This window comes from Teleopsis dalmanni, chromosome 2 (assembly GCF_002237135.1).
Source record: "Teleopsis dalmanni isolate 2A chromosome 2, ASM223713v2, whole genome shotgun sequence".
NCBI classification, from domain to species: Eukaryota; Metazoa; Arthropoda; class Insecta; order Diptera; family Diopsidae; genus Teleopsis; species Teleopsis dalmanni.
The window spans coordinates 147,288,606-147,304,930 of NC_051847.1; the positions used below are offsets into that span (position 1 = coordinate 147,288,606).

Here is a 16,325-nt window from a genome sequence, read left to right on the forward strand (position 1 = left end):
ATAACATATGGAATAATGTAGATAGTATATTAAATTTTTAGCAACCATAAAATTATGTTCTTTCAATATATTTTTCTCTAATGCGTATACAAGATAAAATATCTTTCTTATGCAAGTTAATAAAATTAGCTTAAAGACATATAAATTTCGTATATTGACAAATATAAGTTCGTTCTATATAAATTGGCAATTATCAAATACGTTGTTGAGATGCTTAATGAATGAATATATATATGTATGTAAATATATTTATTTGTTACTTTATATTGACTAGGTGATTCGTTCATGCATTTACAATCACTTTTTAAATCACATATGCTAAAATCTTCCATTTCTATACTTGTTGTGGTATCTGAACTTACTAAATGATTTCTTCTTTTTTTTATTATTTGAAATAATTAAGCACTTAACCAACAAACCTACTACATTTTTCTGTCATTTAATAATGTCATGTTTAAACTAAGCTCATCTTATATGATAACTTGCACTATTTCCAAACTTTGCCAAACAGTTCCATAAACGAGTCATAAATCATGAAAGTAATTGCAACATCTAGACAGACTCGTCCCAGACGCGGTACTGTTCCCTTATAGAATGCAGTTACACCTTCGTTTTTCAATATTTGTACAGCACAATCCGCCGTTGATTTATATTTTGAGGCTTCAAGGCCTTGCATGCGTGTTTTTACTACATCCAAAGGCGTGTTGCCGAATACTGAAGCAGCACCAGCAATAGCACCAAATGCACCAACCATCAATTTAGGAACATTCTTTTTAGGATCATCGCCCTTATACCAATCTTTAAGGGTTTCCATAGTGAAGAAGCGTATAGCTTGATTTGAGCCTTGTTTAAGTATTGTAGCTGTAAGACCTTTATAAATGCCACCGATTCCTTTTTATTAAATACCAAATGAAATATAAAATATTTACACATTAGAATTATTCCTTTCTATAGGCAATATGTAAATTTACCTTCAGTACGTATAATGGTGCCGACGCCATGCACAAATCCCTTGTATTGTGGTTTCGCACTACGTTGATCGTTTATAAATTTCACTTTTATAGTTTCCATTGGCGTAACGGCAACAATAGCTTCGCAAACACCTGCTCCTAAACCTGCTAAAAGTTTTCCTTGATTGCTAAGTTGGCCGTTCTCATCAACCATATGTGAACGTAGAAATTCAAAAGCCCCAAATCTATAATTAAAATATTATTAGGAATGCTTTTTAATTTTAATTTATTTATATAACCTGGCGGCAGATTTTGGTATACTACCGTATAGCAGTACGCTCAAACCTCGGTATAATCCAAAGAAACCACGTTCTTGCACTGTCTTTTTAACGCAATCGGCTATGCCATTATATTTTTTATTAGCACCTAAAATTCAGTTTTTGTGTTTTATTGATGAGGCTTTTTTATAACTGTAGAAAACTGTTATCACGATATCCAATAACTATTAATACCTTTCTCATCCAATTGCAACTGTGTTTTAACATATTCAGTGGGAAAAGTTATACAAATCTCAATGCCACCAGTTATGCCACCAGCAACAATGCCTTTCAAACCTTTCGAACCTTCACCAGCTCCAGCAGCTGCACTTGTGTTTGCCATCCACGGTCGAGTACCAAATGGATTTTTAAATGCATTAACACTGGAACGATCCATCGTTTTTAAGGGTTATTAGAATGTATCTGAAATATGATTGATTTTATTATTAAGACATTGGATAGATAAGAATTAAAATATTTATAAAATATAAGAGCAATAGTTTAATGCTTGAAATATAAAAAATATAGTTAATAATGAATTTCTTTATATTTTCTACACATCGCATATTAAAAATCTAAGAATAAAGCCCCTAAGTCATATATCGTAAAAAGATCATTTCAATTACATTAAAATCTTTCAATTCGAGTTCTTCAAAAGAGGTGTGCTATTTATAGTAAAATAACTATATCTTCATTGACCATCATGAAAAGCTTGTAGTACGTTTCAATTGGCTTCGTAAGACCAGTTAACTTACTTAAGATTCAAGTAATTTAAGCAAGCTCAAGTAAGACCAGAAGTCGGTGGAATGACTAATTGTCATTTGAACCGTTAATCTTAAGATATCTAGTTATTTGTGCATTATACAAATATACCCGTATTTCGATTGCATTCCTATTCCATTTTATTGATAACATTCTTCTTAGCTTCAATAGTAAATATTTCAGCACTTTAATTTCTGCAAAAGATTTTCATATTTTTTAAAAAAAATATTTGAATGAATTTAAATAATTAATTAGAAAATAAAAATATTGAATAGGTAAAATATATCAATAAAAAAAAAATTTATGAAATGTTTGCATCTGTAAATGTTGGAAAACTAGTTATTAAAACGGGGAAAAACTTGGATCACCTTCATCTTTAAAATGTAGTTTCTATAAATTACATGAGGCCTAGTTGAGGTTAACAGTTCTCACGATCAGACAATGTCATTTGTAATACAAATAACTGCTTATATTATAGAATATGTACAATTACATATATATATATATATATATATATATATATTATATATATATATATATATATAATATGAGTGGAGGAATTTAAAACAAAATATAATATCAAAAAATAGAATAATGCTAAGTTGTATTGTATATCAACACTAAGTACACAAAGGGATGATAAAACTCTGTTGAATTATCTGAAAAAATCAATTAATTTGGTAACATATGTATGTAATTTGTATGGATATACCACATAATAATAAAATAATATGAGTTAGAAAATTCATTAAGACTATAAAGCATTGATGTTATACATATATATCATCCATAAGATTTGAAGTAATTGAAATTTAAGTTTATCCAAGTAATAGTCTGTGTAATGAAAACTGTCATTGTAGAGCTCACAACAATAGTGGAGTAATTGAATCAGTAAGAAACTCTCTCAATATCTCAACAAAGGAACAAAACTGCTTTAAAGATGAATATTCTGCTTAACTACTAATGTGAAGAGTGTTTTAATAGCTTTAGTTAGCTTTAAGTAACAGATATTCAAGGTGCATAATCTTGATATACAATGTTAAAGCCTTTGAAAAAGTATATTATGCTGATATAATTATGATTATGGACGTTTTTCATTTTGCTCGGGAACATAGTAAGAATACATAACATAGTAAGAATTTACGGTAAACTGTCATCTCTCAAAGTAATAGAAGCAATAGCTCTATAAGACTCCACACTTTTTTCCATTCTATACAAAATTTACATGGCTGGATGGAATCAGCTTTGTATAATATCATTAAAATTAATGATATCTGTGTAACTTATTATAAAAACGTAGCCAATAACAAATACCAATCAGGATCACATCTACATACTGCTATATTGGCTCCGAAAATAAAAAATACATATTATTGGATTATGTGAAACGCTTACATAGAGTAGTGATATACCGTAAAATATATCACTGGAACATGTAATCAATACCTACTAATATTATATGTCAATAACGTTTACATAGAATGACGAGATTCCAAAAATACTTGGGACTATACTTTTGAAGAAAAATTCCTCTTGAAATACTATTTGTGTATTAATCAAGCTACTTACATTCCATTCCTATTCCATTTTAATGGTAACATATTTCTTAGCTTCAATAGTAAACATTTTAAGCACTCTAGTTTCTACAAAATTAGGGCCTCCTTAAATAGTCTTTATTCATGCTAATTTAAATCGTTTAAAAGGATCGTAAGACTGGTGTGTGGGATTAAGTCGACGGATTTACATAAAGATCTTAGCATTGAGAGGTTATCTACACACAAGGCACTGACACTTTATAACATCATCGGCGAACACTACCCTCTTTTTGCAAAACCCAACTTTCACAATTAGTGGGCAGTATACGGACATTCGTACAATAAGTAAATACCTTCATGTTGTCAGTGGACTCATAGATCAGTTTCATTCACACAATGGAGTAAAAGCCATTTGGAGTGAAGGCGATCTCAAAATTCACATTAATTAAGAACAACACTTTACACAAATAGTTATATTGCAAATCATTGATTTCGTTTTATATCTCCCCACTATCCACATATATATAGTTGCATATATTAAACAACTCCTATCGTAAGAGAAAACAACATTGTTATTATTGTAAATTTGTTTTTTTTATGGAGTTTTTTCATTTGTATGTTTATAGTAAGCATTAATGTGTTTATTTCTCAACTCAATTCAAATATATATATAATAATAGTACATATCATAAAAATACTAAATAAAATAAAAAAGTAATACTAACATGGGCAACAATTACAATGCTAGCAGGATAATAATACTAAGCATTATTATTAGTGTTTATAAATAACACCTCTGTATAACCATTTTCAATGTGGAAAAGATTTCTTAAAAAAAATTAAACATAGGAGCTGTTGTATAACGGTATATAAATCTACATATGTATTTTTTAAATTAATTTATAAAATTTAATTTAAAATTTTTATTAAACCATAACAATAACAATTAAAGGTTCTCTTTTTTTAATAATTACGGTAAGCTTAGTAGACCAATAAAAATTTAAAGATAACGTATTCGTGTGATATATTATTTACATAACATTTACCGGCTAATCATGCTAGTAAAATTGGAAAATAATTGATTCAGTGAAATTTTAATATACAATAAAATAAACTGTTGAGATAAACTTATTCACGTAATAATCGGTATATTAGATTAAAGTAACATAATGCACTGCACTTATGTGAGACATTTTTTTGAGGTCCAAAATCCAAAGTACCTCGGCAAAAGCATCAAAACATACACATATTTTTATCAGTGTAGTCTAGAGATTTTTTTCAAGGGTATGAAATCTGCAAGCTCAGTGGTAATGTAGATTAGACAGATAACATAATAATAAATATTTAAAGTTAGCAACAATTTTATATATGGTTATTTATTTTTTACATAACCTTGTATAACAAAAAAGTAGAACGTATAAAAATTTTGCGATAAGAAACTGTCAAGAGCTATATCAATATTATGTTAGCTAGAAGTGGAGGTATTATTTAGCATTTTTTAGGGATTGGATAATAAATTTATATTAATTAATATAAAAATTATAGATATGTAATGATTATGTGTACATGTTTAATATATGATAATGTACACTGCGTCCTTATCATATTATATTTTAGTACAAGTGAAATTTTTCATTCAAAAATTTGCTAATGAGAGTCGATAATTGTAAGTGTAAACGTTTTATAGAAAATTAAAAATAAAAATTAAAGAAATATAATTTTTTTTAACCATAACCTAAGAAGAATGATTACAACAATTGTATATATATATATATATATTAAAAAAATAGTTGTCACTTTAGTAGATGGCTGATTGCCTAACGATCGTTCAAGGTTCAGTTCGCAGCGGCTCCCATAAGTTTTTGTTATTATTTATATATGCCGCTCTTATTTTTTTAATTTATGCATAAAGACAACATCGCTAAGTAATATTAATATGAGAATTACTCTAAAAATAATGTCGTTTTTTTTTCGCCCGTACTATTTTTTTTATTATGTAAGAATATTTAAAATACGTCAAAGCAAATATAATTTTTTTGTTCAATTATGACACATGATCAGCTGCATAATTCCCGCTTTGCTGACAATTACACACAAGGCAGTGTATATTTAATTAATATATTAAAATTAAATTTTCGTTTGCAACGCTACTGCATCAAAATACATCAAGAACAACAACAACTGCTATAGCAAAAATGATCAATAGGAAAAAAATACTAGATAAACATGCACTCAAACGAAACACTGACACACTTTCTGCCATAATTTTTGATATTTTATTTTATTTATTTGATCGCAACGAATAAAAATTCTAATATTTTTGACACAAGGTCACTGTTAAGGCTTTTTATGCTTAGTTTGCTCAAAAATATTATTTTTAATCTTACATGAATTTATGCAAAATATGGAATTTTTTAGTAATAAATTCGAAAGTTAAATGTGAACAGTTAAAAACTCCGAGACCGATCTGTCTACAACAGCAAAAACAATTCAATCGTACGATCGCCTCCAGACAACTATTCTGCCCATATTTCCATATTTTCATTTTAACAGAAGTAATGTTTAAAAAACTTAACACAACCAACAACAGCGCAAGAGACACTGTAAAACAAAAACAACAAAATCTGATTGGAAAAAGCTTATGCCCATATACACAAACATAAGTTTATAGCTAACAAAATGCTCATGCGACATATACACGTCATATAGTGCCTTCGGAGCACAAAAGTTTAACGACCAACAAGTAAGTACAACAACAACAATACATTCTGACTGGAAATATGGCAAACTTGATTAGTTCTATCGGGTAGGTAAGCACAATAATATAATTTGTGTAATGCGTGTATGTATTTGTGCGTGTTGTGTGATCCCTCTCAAAAAAAAATGCTAAATATCTGCTCTTTGGAATAAAACTTGTGGCAAGTTTTATATTTTGAATGCTTTAAAGAGTATTTAATAATGAAGAAAAACGTGCTTATTAAAATGGTTGGCGTGCTTGAACAGACGCTCTAAGCTTTCAACGCAAAAGTAAAGCACAGTAAAGGAAGGGAAGTGCAGTTAATTATCGGCGTGATAATTTTACTACAGACTTAGTGAAGCACAGTAACGAGTACTCACTATCGGATACAAACAGTACGAGTTGAATATACGAATATACAGGGTATTTCCTAACTTAAACCGTGTGCGAGTTCAAGTAAATTTATGGTAAATTGAGGGAAAAAGTAAATTATGTCGGTATGGCAGCAAATTTTGGTATTTATCAGAATTTCGAGTAGGGTAAATTAAATAAAAATTAGGTAAATTAGGTGTTTAATAAATAAATAAATAAATCCCTAGGAAATTTCAATTTAGTTTACCTCAATTTACTCGTACTCGCACATGGCCTTAGTGATATGAGTCAAGATGTAATTTTTATAAGAACTACTTCTTAGTATACGATTAAAGTTTTTTTCTAAGTCATGTATGTGATATTTTGAAGTTTTTAATTAATTACACTTTTTTTACATGTAGAATTTTTTTATTGACTAATAATAAATGCTATCTATGTAGATATTGATAATGAATTATATCTTATAAAATGTTTATATATCATTTATACCCTAAGATGCTCATTTATACCCTAAGATATAGACCAATTCTAATAACAAATATATAACTAAGAAAAAATTTTATAGATATAAGAAATAAATTGTGTTATTTAAAAAAACACAAGAAAGAAAAATAAAAATAAAACTTAGAAATATTAATTTTATTTATGTTACAGGATATAATATATCCGGCAGACGTCTGGACCAGTCATTTTTAGAAGTTCAATTCAATCATATGTAAAATGTGACTGAATAATTATTATATACTAGAAATAAAAAAAAGAAGAATATTAGAAATAGAAGTAGTATTCAACTGTAATTCCCGTAATTAAAATTTAAATAACGAAATATAAACCAATTAAGAATGATATGATATAAATATTAGTGAGCGATCAATACCATTTTTATGTGATTAAAATTTAGTAATATCATTTTCTCAATAGAAACAGATCTAAAACAATGTCAGATGCTTTGGTAACTCTGACATTGAGCTAAGACTCAACTGTGCTCCCCTTCAGCTTGCTTTAAAGCTGAAATATCTTAGCATTCTCCTATCTTCACAACACAATTTCATCCCCCACGTAACTGCAAAGTTAAACTACTCTGCTATAAGCAACTAATTCGTCCATTACACACCTACGTCTTCTCCTTTTGGCATGCAATCTCTTTCGCCCAAATGGAAAGAATCCGCCTATTTGGTCGGAAGCTTCTTCCAGATTGCACCAACTATAAGCGGCAGTTTGACAGCAAGCTTTTCTCCCTCTCTGTCCTTTACGACAATACCAAGATTAGTCGTGTTGACGAGTATCTTTTGTCACTCGACTGTAGGTACCTCACCCGGATCCATAACCTCCCCCCGATGGCGACATTCTTAATCTAACAGCACTACAGTGTTATATAAACAAAGTTCTAATAAACAGCGCCGAAAACACCTAATATAAGTATCAATGATGACATTACTGAAATCTCTGTTAGTATCAAGATTACTAAACATAAGTTAAAGTAATTTTAAACATATACCACCAAAAAAATTTTACCGTTGTTCTCAAAAATTTCCATAGAATGCCTTTGTATAACCATTTTCCATGTTCCATGTCAATCTACCCTTAGTTGTGAAGATAGTGACTCAGTTACAAAGATTTTAACAAATTTTTCTGTATCTACACTATATATGGAAGGTTTTATTGGATCGTATTTTATCAAGTAAAAATGCAGCAATATCCTTAAATGTTATATATATATATCGAATAATTATATTTTTCTTATTTTGAAATGTAATAGATTTTGCATTAAAAATGAATTCGGAGATAATATATACTTTTTTATGACCATTTATTTCTTGAATATTGAATATTAATACAAATTTTTATAAATAAATACAACATATAATATTTAATATATTAACTTCTTATTTCACACCTATTAAGTGATGCGTTTGTATAATCACAATTACTTTTTAATTCACACATGCTAAAAATTCCCATTTCTATGCTTGTTGCGGGATCTGAGCCTACTAAATGATTTCCTCGTTTTTACTCTTTGAATCATTTTAAAACTGAACCAATTTATGTGATGAGTTGCCCTATTACCAAATTTTACGAAATAGTTCCATAAACGAGTCATAAATCATGAAAGTAATTGCAACATCTAGACAGACACGTCCCAAACGCGGTACTGTTCCCTTATAGAATGCAGTTACACCTTCGTTTTTCAACATTTGCATAGCACAATCCGCCGTTGATTTATATTTTGAAGCTTCAAGGCCTTGCATACGTGTTTTTATTACATCCAGAGGCGTGTTGCCGAAAACTGAAGCAGCACCAGCAATAGCACCAAATACACCAACGATCAATTTAGGAATGCTCTTTTTAGGATCATCGCCCTTATACCAATCTCTAAAGGTTTCCATAGTGAAGAAGCGTATAGCTTGATTTGAGCCTTGCTTAAGTATTGTAGCTGTAAGACCTTTATAAATGCCACCGATTCCTTTTTATTAAATATCAAATGAAATATAAAATATATACACATTAGAATTATTCCTTTCTATAGGAAATATTGTAAATTTACCTTCAGTACGTATAATGGTGCCGACGCCATGCACAAATCCCTTGTATTGTGGTTTCGCACTACGATGATCGTTTATAAATTTCACTTTTATAGTTTCCATTGGCGTAACGGCAACAATAGCTTCGCAAACACCTGCTCCTAAACCTGCTAAAAGTTTCCCTTGATTGCTAAGTTGTCCGTTCTCATTAACCATAATTGAACGCAGAAATTCAAAAGATCCAAATCTAAAATTTCAAAATTAAAATTGTGTTCTAAAAGTATTGAGTTTGAAATTTTTATATTACCTACAAGCAGACTTTGGTATACTACCGTATAGCAGTACGCTCAAACCTCGATATAATCCTAAGAAACCCCGTTTCTGAACTGTTTTTTTAACGCAATCGACCATGCCCTCATATTTTTTTTTATCACCTGAAATTCATATTATTCTTATTATGAAGGTTTTTCTATTTATAAATACAAAAATAGGTCATTAGAAAATTGAATTATTTTAAACACCTTTCTCATCTAATTGCAAGTGTGTTTTCACATATTCAGTCGGATAAGTTATGCAAACCTCAATGCCACCAGTTATAGCACCAGCAACAATACCTTTCAAACCGTTCGAACCACCACCAACTGCAGCAGCCGCACTTGTATTTGTCATCCATGGCCGAGTACTAAATGGATTTTTAAATCCACTGGAAGGATCCATCGTTTTAAGAGGTTATTAGCATATATCTAAAATATCACTATTTTTATTTTATTTTTAAGTTTACAGTAGAAAAAATTAACGGAAAGGAAGACAGGCTTGGATCGAAGCTTAGGTCCTTGCTAAAGCATATGTCATATGTACAGTTTTCAGGCAGGAATCTGCTGAGAATTGTGTTGTAGGGCGAACGTATTCTTGAATATCAATCATTATACCAATGGTTAAATCGAGCAGTGATCAGTCTTTCTAATTCTATATATTATTATGTAATGTCGTTTATGACTAAATGGCAACCTATCAAATCACAAATTTGTGACTCTTCAATTTTTAATTTGTAGTTAGAAGGTATCATAAATTGACCTATAAAAATGAACATGGGAAACATTTTATTAGTGGAAGGTGGGAATATTTATTATGTTTGTTTTTTACCACAGAGTTTGTTATTATTTTTTATAAAACTATTTATAATAGAATAAAAGAGATAATGTTTTGATAAAGTGATCATTTAAGATCACTATTAATAGTGATCTATCCAATCAAACCAAATTTCTATTAAATCTTCTCCACTGATTGTTCTTCTCTTTTCTAAGCTGCAAAAGTTATTAATTTAAATTCTATGAATTCTATAGAAAAGAACGGATGGTTAAAAATGACACATTGTTAAGCACTACCTTCAAGTGTATGGGTTGACGATCTAAATTTTGATCGATTTTTTCTGTTGCCTAATATTAACATTAAAAGCAAATACAATTTTAAAATTGTCTTTGATTTAACAGTTGGAAAAGAAATGTTCTCAATAGTGACTATGCTGCAATAGTGACTTCGAAATGATCTAATAGTAGTGACTGGTATGGAATGTTAACGCATTACGGATTGTGAGCTTTAAGCTCCAATTTCACAATGTGAAGTGACAGACCATAACTTTATTTACATTGCATTGAGGAGATAGATGGTACTCCCAGAATTTAAGACGATTGTATTTATATAACACGATATTTATAATGACACGCTGCAAATGCAAAAAATTTCGAGTGCGAATAAATTTAAACTGAGTGACAGATAATGTAAATGGATGCGGTAAAAATAATATATAACATCATCCAATATAAATAAAATAATTGGAAAAATTATTCTTTTTTAGAATAGCATTGATGTTACATAAGTTATTCATATCCTTTATGAACAACAACAGTGTATTTAAGGAATTTACTAAAGGTCTTGTGTTTTAGTTTTAGTACAGTAATTTTAGGAGGTTCACTCACCTATTTAGTTGCCGGATTTGGACCAATAGCAGCTGCTGGAACAGCTATTGATTTTGTTTTCAGTTTAGAAGAAGCTAATGTCGGCTTTTAAGTTGAAACTGCAGAATTTCGCACTACTAATTTATTGATAACAACAGGCTATTCCGTTGAAGTAACTAAGAATTCTGTTTTAGTAGACGCTAATGTTATTGCTGTTGTGGTCGCTATTGCTGTACACAATAACAATATCGCTGGATTTTCAGCTGTTTTTGTGTTGTTGTTATATTTATCATATATAGAACCATGCTATGACAAAACCTTTAATATTTTAGCATACAATTTTTCCAATCTCCTGCATTGGATCCTTTCAATTACCTTTGGAATTGCGCCTATAACGTAAGCGACTGTAAGCGACACGGCATCTCTTTTTTGTAAAAAAAGACTTTGGTATCGTTTTCCATCTGCTTTTTAGAAGCAGGAGCTTTATCAAATAATAACGACTGAGATGATGCATTCCAAACATGTTATTAACAACCAAATACATGGTTTTCACGTAAATCCTGTTATTTCCACCTCTCTTTTTCCTTATTAGGACTTTTCTTTTAACACTTTGGTTTTATAAACAAAATTCACAAATGTAGAATGAAACTAATATATAACTTAACAGTTTACAAGTTTTCAATTTTATTTAACTAAGCATTTTAAGTGCCTGCGAATAATTGTCAAATTCACTTAATTAATAATTTTAATTTTTCATATATATTTTCTTTTTATTGTTAAACACGATATTTAATTTGGTTAAAGATTTGAGTATTTGAAGTATCAGTCCTTTTCAAACTGTTAAAAGTAAAACATATAATTTCAAACTGTAGTCATACAAATTTTGAATTGGCAGTGACGTTTCTTTAAATATGATATTGACAGAAGTATACACATATAAATAATTTCAAATACGTTTCAATAATACTTCAAAACATTTTAAATATTTTAATTTAGAAAGTAAATATGTTTATAATTTTTTTTAAATAAAGTTTATTTCAAACTGTGTTGTGTTATAAAAATTGTACGAATTTCGCTTTTATTTTAGTTTATAAGTTCAATAACCCCACGAATACCCATTAAATGAACAATCGGATTATTTCAAAAAATAAAAAATAATTCAAAAAATTTTATTGAATTAAAGGAACTTCTACCATATCTCCCGGATAAATATCAGTGTAACTTAAAATTAAGATGACAAAATGTTTCTTCTCTGTTTGGCTATTTGGCCGACATTTATGAACATTATTGGCTAGATCAACAAAAAGGTGGTAACTTTTAGAAATATTTATTACATTTTAAGAAACCCAAAAAATTAAATGTAGCTAAAAAAATAGTTTGAAAGCAAAATTAGATGAAAATGCGATCCAAGGATGATAAGAAAAATTTTATGCCTTAAGAATTTATACAATGGTTCTGGTAACAACATCATTATTCCATGAAACTGGCAACAAGCAAGGTTACTATCATGTTTGCAAATGACAGAAACAGATAAAAATTAATCTTAAAGATAACAGAAAAAAAAATCTTCTCTACGCATATTAAAAGTACCTTCACATTAATCCGTCATTTTTGTAGTGTTGTTTGGCTTAAACAAATAATTTAGATAAAGACATCCTAAAGTGAATTTTGAGTAATTAAATGGCAATCCGATAAAATGTTATATAGTATAATCCATTAAAAAAAATTAGATATTTTAAAAATGACAGATTAATATTAAAAAGTATTAACTCTTTTTTTAGGTTAAAATATTCAATTAACATCAAGAAAGACTTTTCGCCAACATATAGATATTTTGCATCAATTGAACGATGTAAGTGTCACTATTATTTTATTTAATAGCAGGCATTAAACGTTATTAAGCAAATTATCATACATAACAAAAGCTTCTTAATGCTTTGGAAAAGACAAAAGTATTATTTATTTTCAAATACGTAGCTTAGGATATGGTTGAGAAAAGAAAGAGTGAAAGGTGAGAAAATTGTTTGGGAACAAAGGTAAATTAAGTATGGGTGGGATTTTAACTGACTAACTTGGGTCCCGGCGGAAAAACCTAACTACTTCAATACAACGGAGCTAACGATCAATTGGACTTAAGTTGGTGTGTGCATTAGGACATGAAAACAGATGGGCGATATTATTGGGGGTAGAGCTACAGTTAGCTTAAAACTTGGAAATTAACGCATGTATGCGTGACAAGTAAATTTTTAGCATATGTGACTATATTCTTAACTCAATTGGGATAGAACAGTTTTTGCTGGACACCTATTATAAACATTGTTGCTATGCAATCGTAGTCTTTAAGAGAAAACTGTATCTTTACGCACAAAAATGGTCAACATTTTGTCGAGAGCGATACCCTAGATTTTTTGCTTTAATGTTGGTGGGGATTCTGAATTTACCGACTCCAATGGACGGAGCTACATTTCATAGCCATAAGTCAATTTTCAAAGGCTGTTTACCATTCCTAATATGACTTTACTAACAGGTACGTATTTGGAAGAGTCTAAAATGAGTATAAAAGAAACAGTTACGTGAAACCCGATGAAACCCAAAAAAGTGAAGAAAAGAATCTGGCACCTTTTATATTATTTCACTAGGAATAATATATTAAATCCTTGATTAAAATTCAAATATGCTTGTAGAAGGCTTTACTTTTTCAATGAATAATTATAATTTTTATGTGAATAAGAACCACATAAAAGTTCTGGAATAGTTACTCATGCACAGATAATACACTGAGTTTAATAATGTATTGATGCATGTATTTGTTAGAATCTTTGTTTACCCAATACAAGATAACGATCTAATCCTATTGGTAAAACGTGATGAATTTTAAAGATTTTTTTTTAAGAATTTTTAAATTTGTTCTGATCTCACTAAATAAAAAAAGTCAACTTCACGTATCAATTGTGTCTGAATTATACAAACCTAAAGTTGTTTAGATTGAAATTTTAAAAATTTAGAAAATCTTTTCACTAATGTTCTAAACTATGAGTTTTTAAGCCCGCCGATATAGTATTAAAAAACTATTTAAAAAAAACTTTTCATAAAAATATGTCACACTTTTAAGAACTAAATTGTTTTTTTTTTTAAATTTATAAGATTCCATATAAAAAATCTTAAAATGTAATCAAAGTTCTTTAGGCGTTGAGTAATGCAAAATATCGTTTATATATTTTATAAAACAACTTTACCATTTGAACCATTTGTTTTTATATTATATTATATTATTTTTTTTTCACTATTAATTTTTTTATATAAGTATTATTACTCAATGGGCTTCCTTGAGGTTATTACTGTTAGAGATTCAGAATATATTGCTTATTTAAAAAGTGTAATATGGAATTTGTTCAATTTATATTAACCATCATTAATACTTAACCATTCCGTACCAATATGTTATTTAGTTTAGTACTGATAGAGATCCATGATCCCTGATATACTTTAAGTGAAAATATTAGTAGTAAAAAGAAATCCATTATTTTCCCAATAAATGGCTTTAGTTATCTGTATCCTGCGTTATATAAGACCAAATGGATTACGCTAAATGCTGTTAGAATGATGAGATTTCGTTTAAAAAAAAAAAGGTAAATTTTTACAAGTTTGGTTGTAATTTGACTTAATTTTATTTTAGCTTCCATAAAAAGTGGACACTAACAAAGAGAAAATACGCCATATTTTACAGTTTTTTTTCTTTGATATGCATTCATCTTATAGTCCACTAATTGATTAATACCTGTTCCTATCCATGGCTAACAATTTTTCTGGTGAAAAATTTGCTTCAAGAGTGGTTTGTGAAAATGGTCTTGTTTTTTTGTCAATAGGGACGAGAAAGGCAAAATAAAGCGGTCCTTAATTGACTTAAAAAGGATCATTCTAACTATGGTAAATAAGTCTTTAATATTATGCAAAAATAAAGGATTTATTTTTACTACACTTATTATAATATGAAATCCTTTCAATTAGCTTCAATTAACCATTTTATACTAAAATGTACCTAGATAGGTATATGTTCTAGTTGTATGGGAATATTTTTATTAATGTAGTCCTAATTGAATCATTTTATTTAGTTCGATATAATACTGATATAAACTATTGAGACGTGATTATTCTATCATTTCAGTTTGTGTGACTTAATAGATACTTCTAAAGTTTCTTTGAAACGATTCTTCTTCTTTGTTTAATATTTACATACTATTATTACACAACAATGACAGTATAGTATAGTATATTTTCTATATTTAAATGATGATATTTTGTTTTATATATTTATATTTATATTATATCGTTATTATATTGTTATAGAACTCAAATTATTTGTTCTAATTTTAAATACGAATATTCGAATATATTCGTAGAATACTTCGAATATCAATTATTCGATTAATATTAATTATAATAGTATTAATACATTTTCCAAAGATATGTTTTCCTTATCAAACTTACCAATATTAAAGTTTGTTTTTTACGTTGTAGAATTTTTCTTCAATTGCTCTAAACTTTTATTACATAAAAATAAGTAGATATATATGTTGGCTATAAGTTAATTCCTGGAGATTTACTCTCTTCCGTTGTTATTAGAAATTTTTGTAGTTGAATTCGTTGCTATACAAGGTCATTTATTTTCCAAGGAAGACTCACTACTTTCACTTTTTAGCCGGCTTTTTGATAAATCAATATTATGTAATAATGACCAAGTTAAAAACTGAAAAACTTTTTGTTGTTATTGTAATAACTTTAGTGGGTTCTAGTTACACATTTCTTCTCCACTTTATAAATACACAGTTTCACTTGCTCTGGAAATTATTCCGTAACAGTTGCAAAAAGCCTTACTTTACCACTTGCACTAATACTCAATATTATTTCTTATAATTATATGCATTTTTTATTTAAAAATAAAAATTAGCGTTTATAAGGTATCGAGAGCCGCGGATTTGTTTAGCCGGCGTCAATGCGTGACTCATACCAACATTTGGTAAAATGTCAGGTTTGGTAATAAATTTTGAAATGCGCATGGTCAAGTCTCATACCAAGTTGGTCGGTCGGGTTGGGTTGCTTTTTATATAATTTCCTAATTTCGTTGCTCATTGTTATTGTTATTGTTGTAAGCATTAAAACATAATTTCATATGGT

General features: G+C 28.8%; 2 protein-coding genes across 5 annotated transcripts; both read right to left on the minus strand.

Annotated features, from left to right (window-relative positions):
* Positions 1-51: 51 nt before the first annotated feature.
* Positions 52-16,294, minus strand: LOC119682875 (putative tricarboxylate transport protein, mitochondrial). Of its 2 annotated transcripts, none has more exons than XM_038096404.1 (5): positions 15,639-16,294; positions 1,463-1,690; positions 1,250-1,376; positions 972-1,195; positions 52-891 (listed from the first exon to the last, which is right to left on the minus strand). In XM_038096404.1, exons 2-5 carry the CDS (start codon positions 1,662-1,664, stop codon positions 488-490), a joined length of 957 nt encoding a protein of 318 aa, XP_037952332.1. In that variant the 5' UTR covers positions 1,665-1,690; positions 15,639-16,294; the 3' UTR covers positions 52-487. The 2 variants fall into 2 exon arrangements, with proteins under 2 accessions (XP_037952332.1, XP_037952331.1); XM_038096403.1 differs by lacking the exon at positions 15,639-16,294 and adding an exon at positions 5,952-6,089.
* Positions 8,550-12,860, minus strand: LOC119682876 (putative tricarboxylate transport protein, mitochondrial). 3 transcript variants are annotated; one of them, XM_038096405.1, is made up of 5 exons: positions 12,741-12,860; positions 9,717-9,938; positions 9,503-9,629; positions 9,219-9,442; positions 8,550-9,137 (listed from the first exon to the last, which is right to left on the minus strand). In XM_038096405.1, the coding sequence occupies exons 2-5, from the start codon at positions 9,910-9,912 to the stop codon at positions 8,737-8,739; spliced, it is 948 nt and encodes a 315-aa protein (XP_037952333.1). In that variant the 5' UTR covers positions 9,913-9,938; positions 12,741-12,860; the 3' UTR covers positions 8,550-8,736. The 3 variants fall into 3 exon arrangements, with proteins under 3 accessions (XP_037952333.1, XP_037952336.1, XP_037952334.1); XM_038096408.1 differs by having other exon boundaries at positions 9,717-9,949; XM_038096406.1 differs by lacking the exon at positions 12,741-12,860 and adding an exon at positions 11,172-11,876.
* Positions 16,295-16,325: the final 31 nt, after the last annotated feature.

Bases quoted from the DNA above. Each gene is read 5' to 3' on its own strand.
- LOC119682875 (XM_038096404.1), bottom strand. From the start codon at position 1,664: ATGGATCGTTCCAGTGTTAATGCATTTAAAAATCCATTTGGTACTCGA. The intron at 1,196-1,249 runs GTTATATAAATA...TTTTAATTATAG, and splicing joins ATACCAAAATCTGCCGCCAG to ATTTGGGGCTTTTGAATTTC. The intron at 892-971 runs GTAAATTTACAT...TTTAATAAAAAG, and splicing joins CACCATTATACGTACTGAAG to GAATCGGTGGCATTTATAAA.
- LOC119682876 (XM_038096405.1), bottom strand. From the start codon at position 9,912: ATGGATCCTTCCAGTGGATTTAAAAATCCATTTAGTACTCGGCCATGG. The intron at 9,443-9,502 runs GTAATATAAAAA...TTGAAATTTTAG, and splicing joins ATACCAAAGTCTGCTTGTAG to ATTTGGATCTTTTGAATTTC. The intron at 9,138-9,218 runs GTAAATTTACAA...TTTAATAAAAAG, and splicing joins CACCATTATACGTACTGAAG to GAATCGGTGGCATTTATAAA.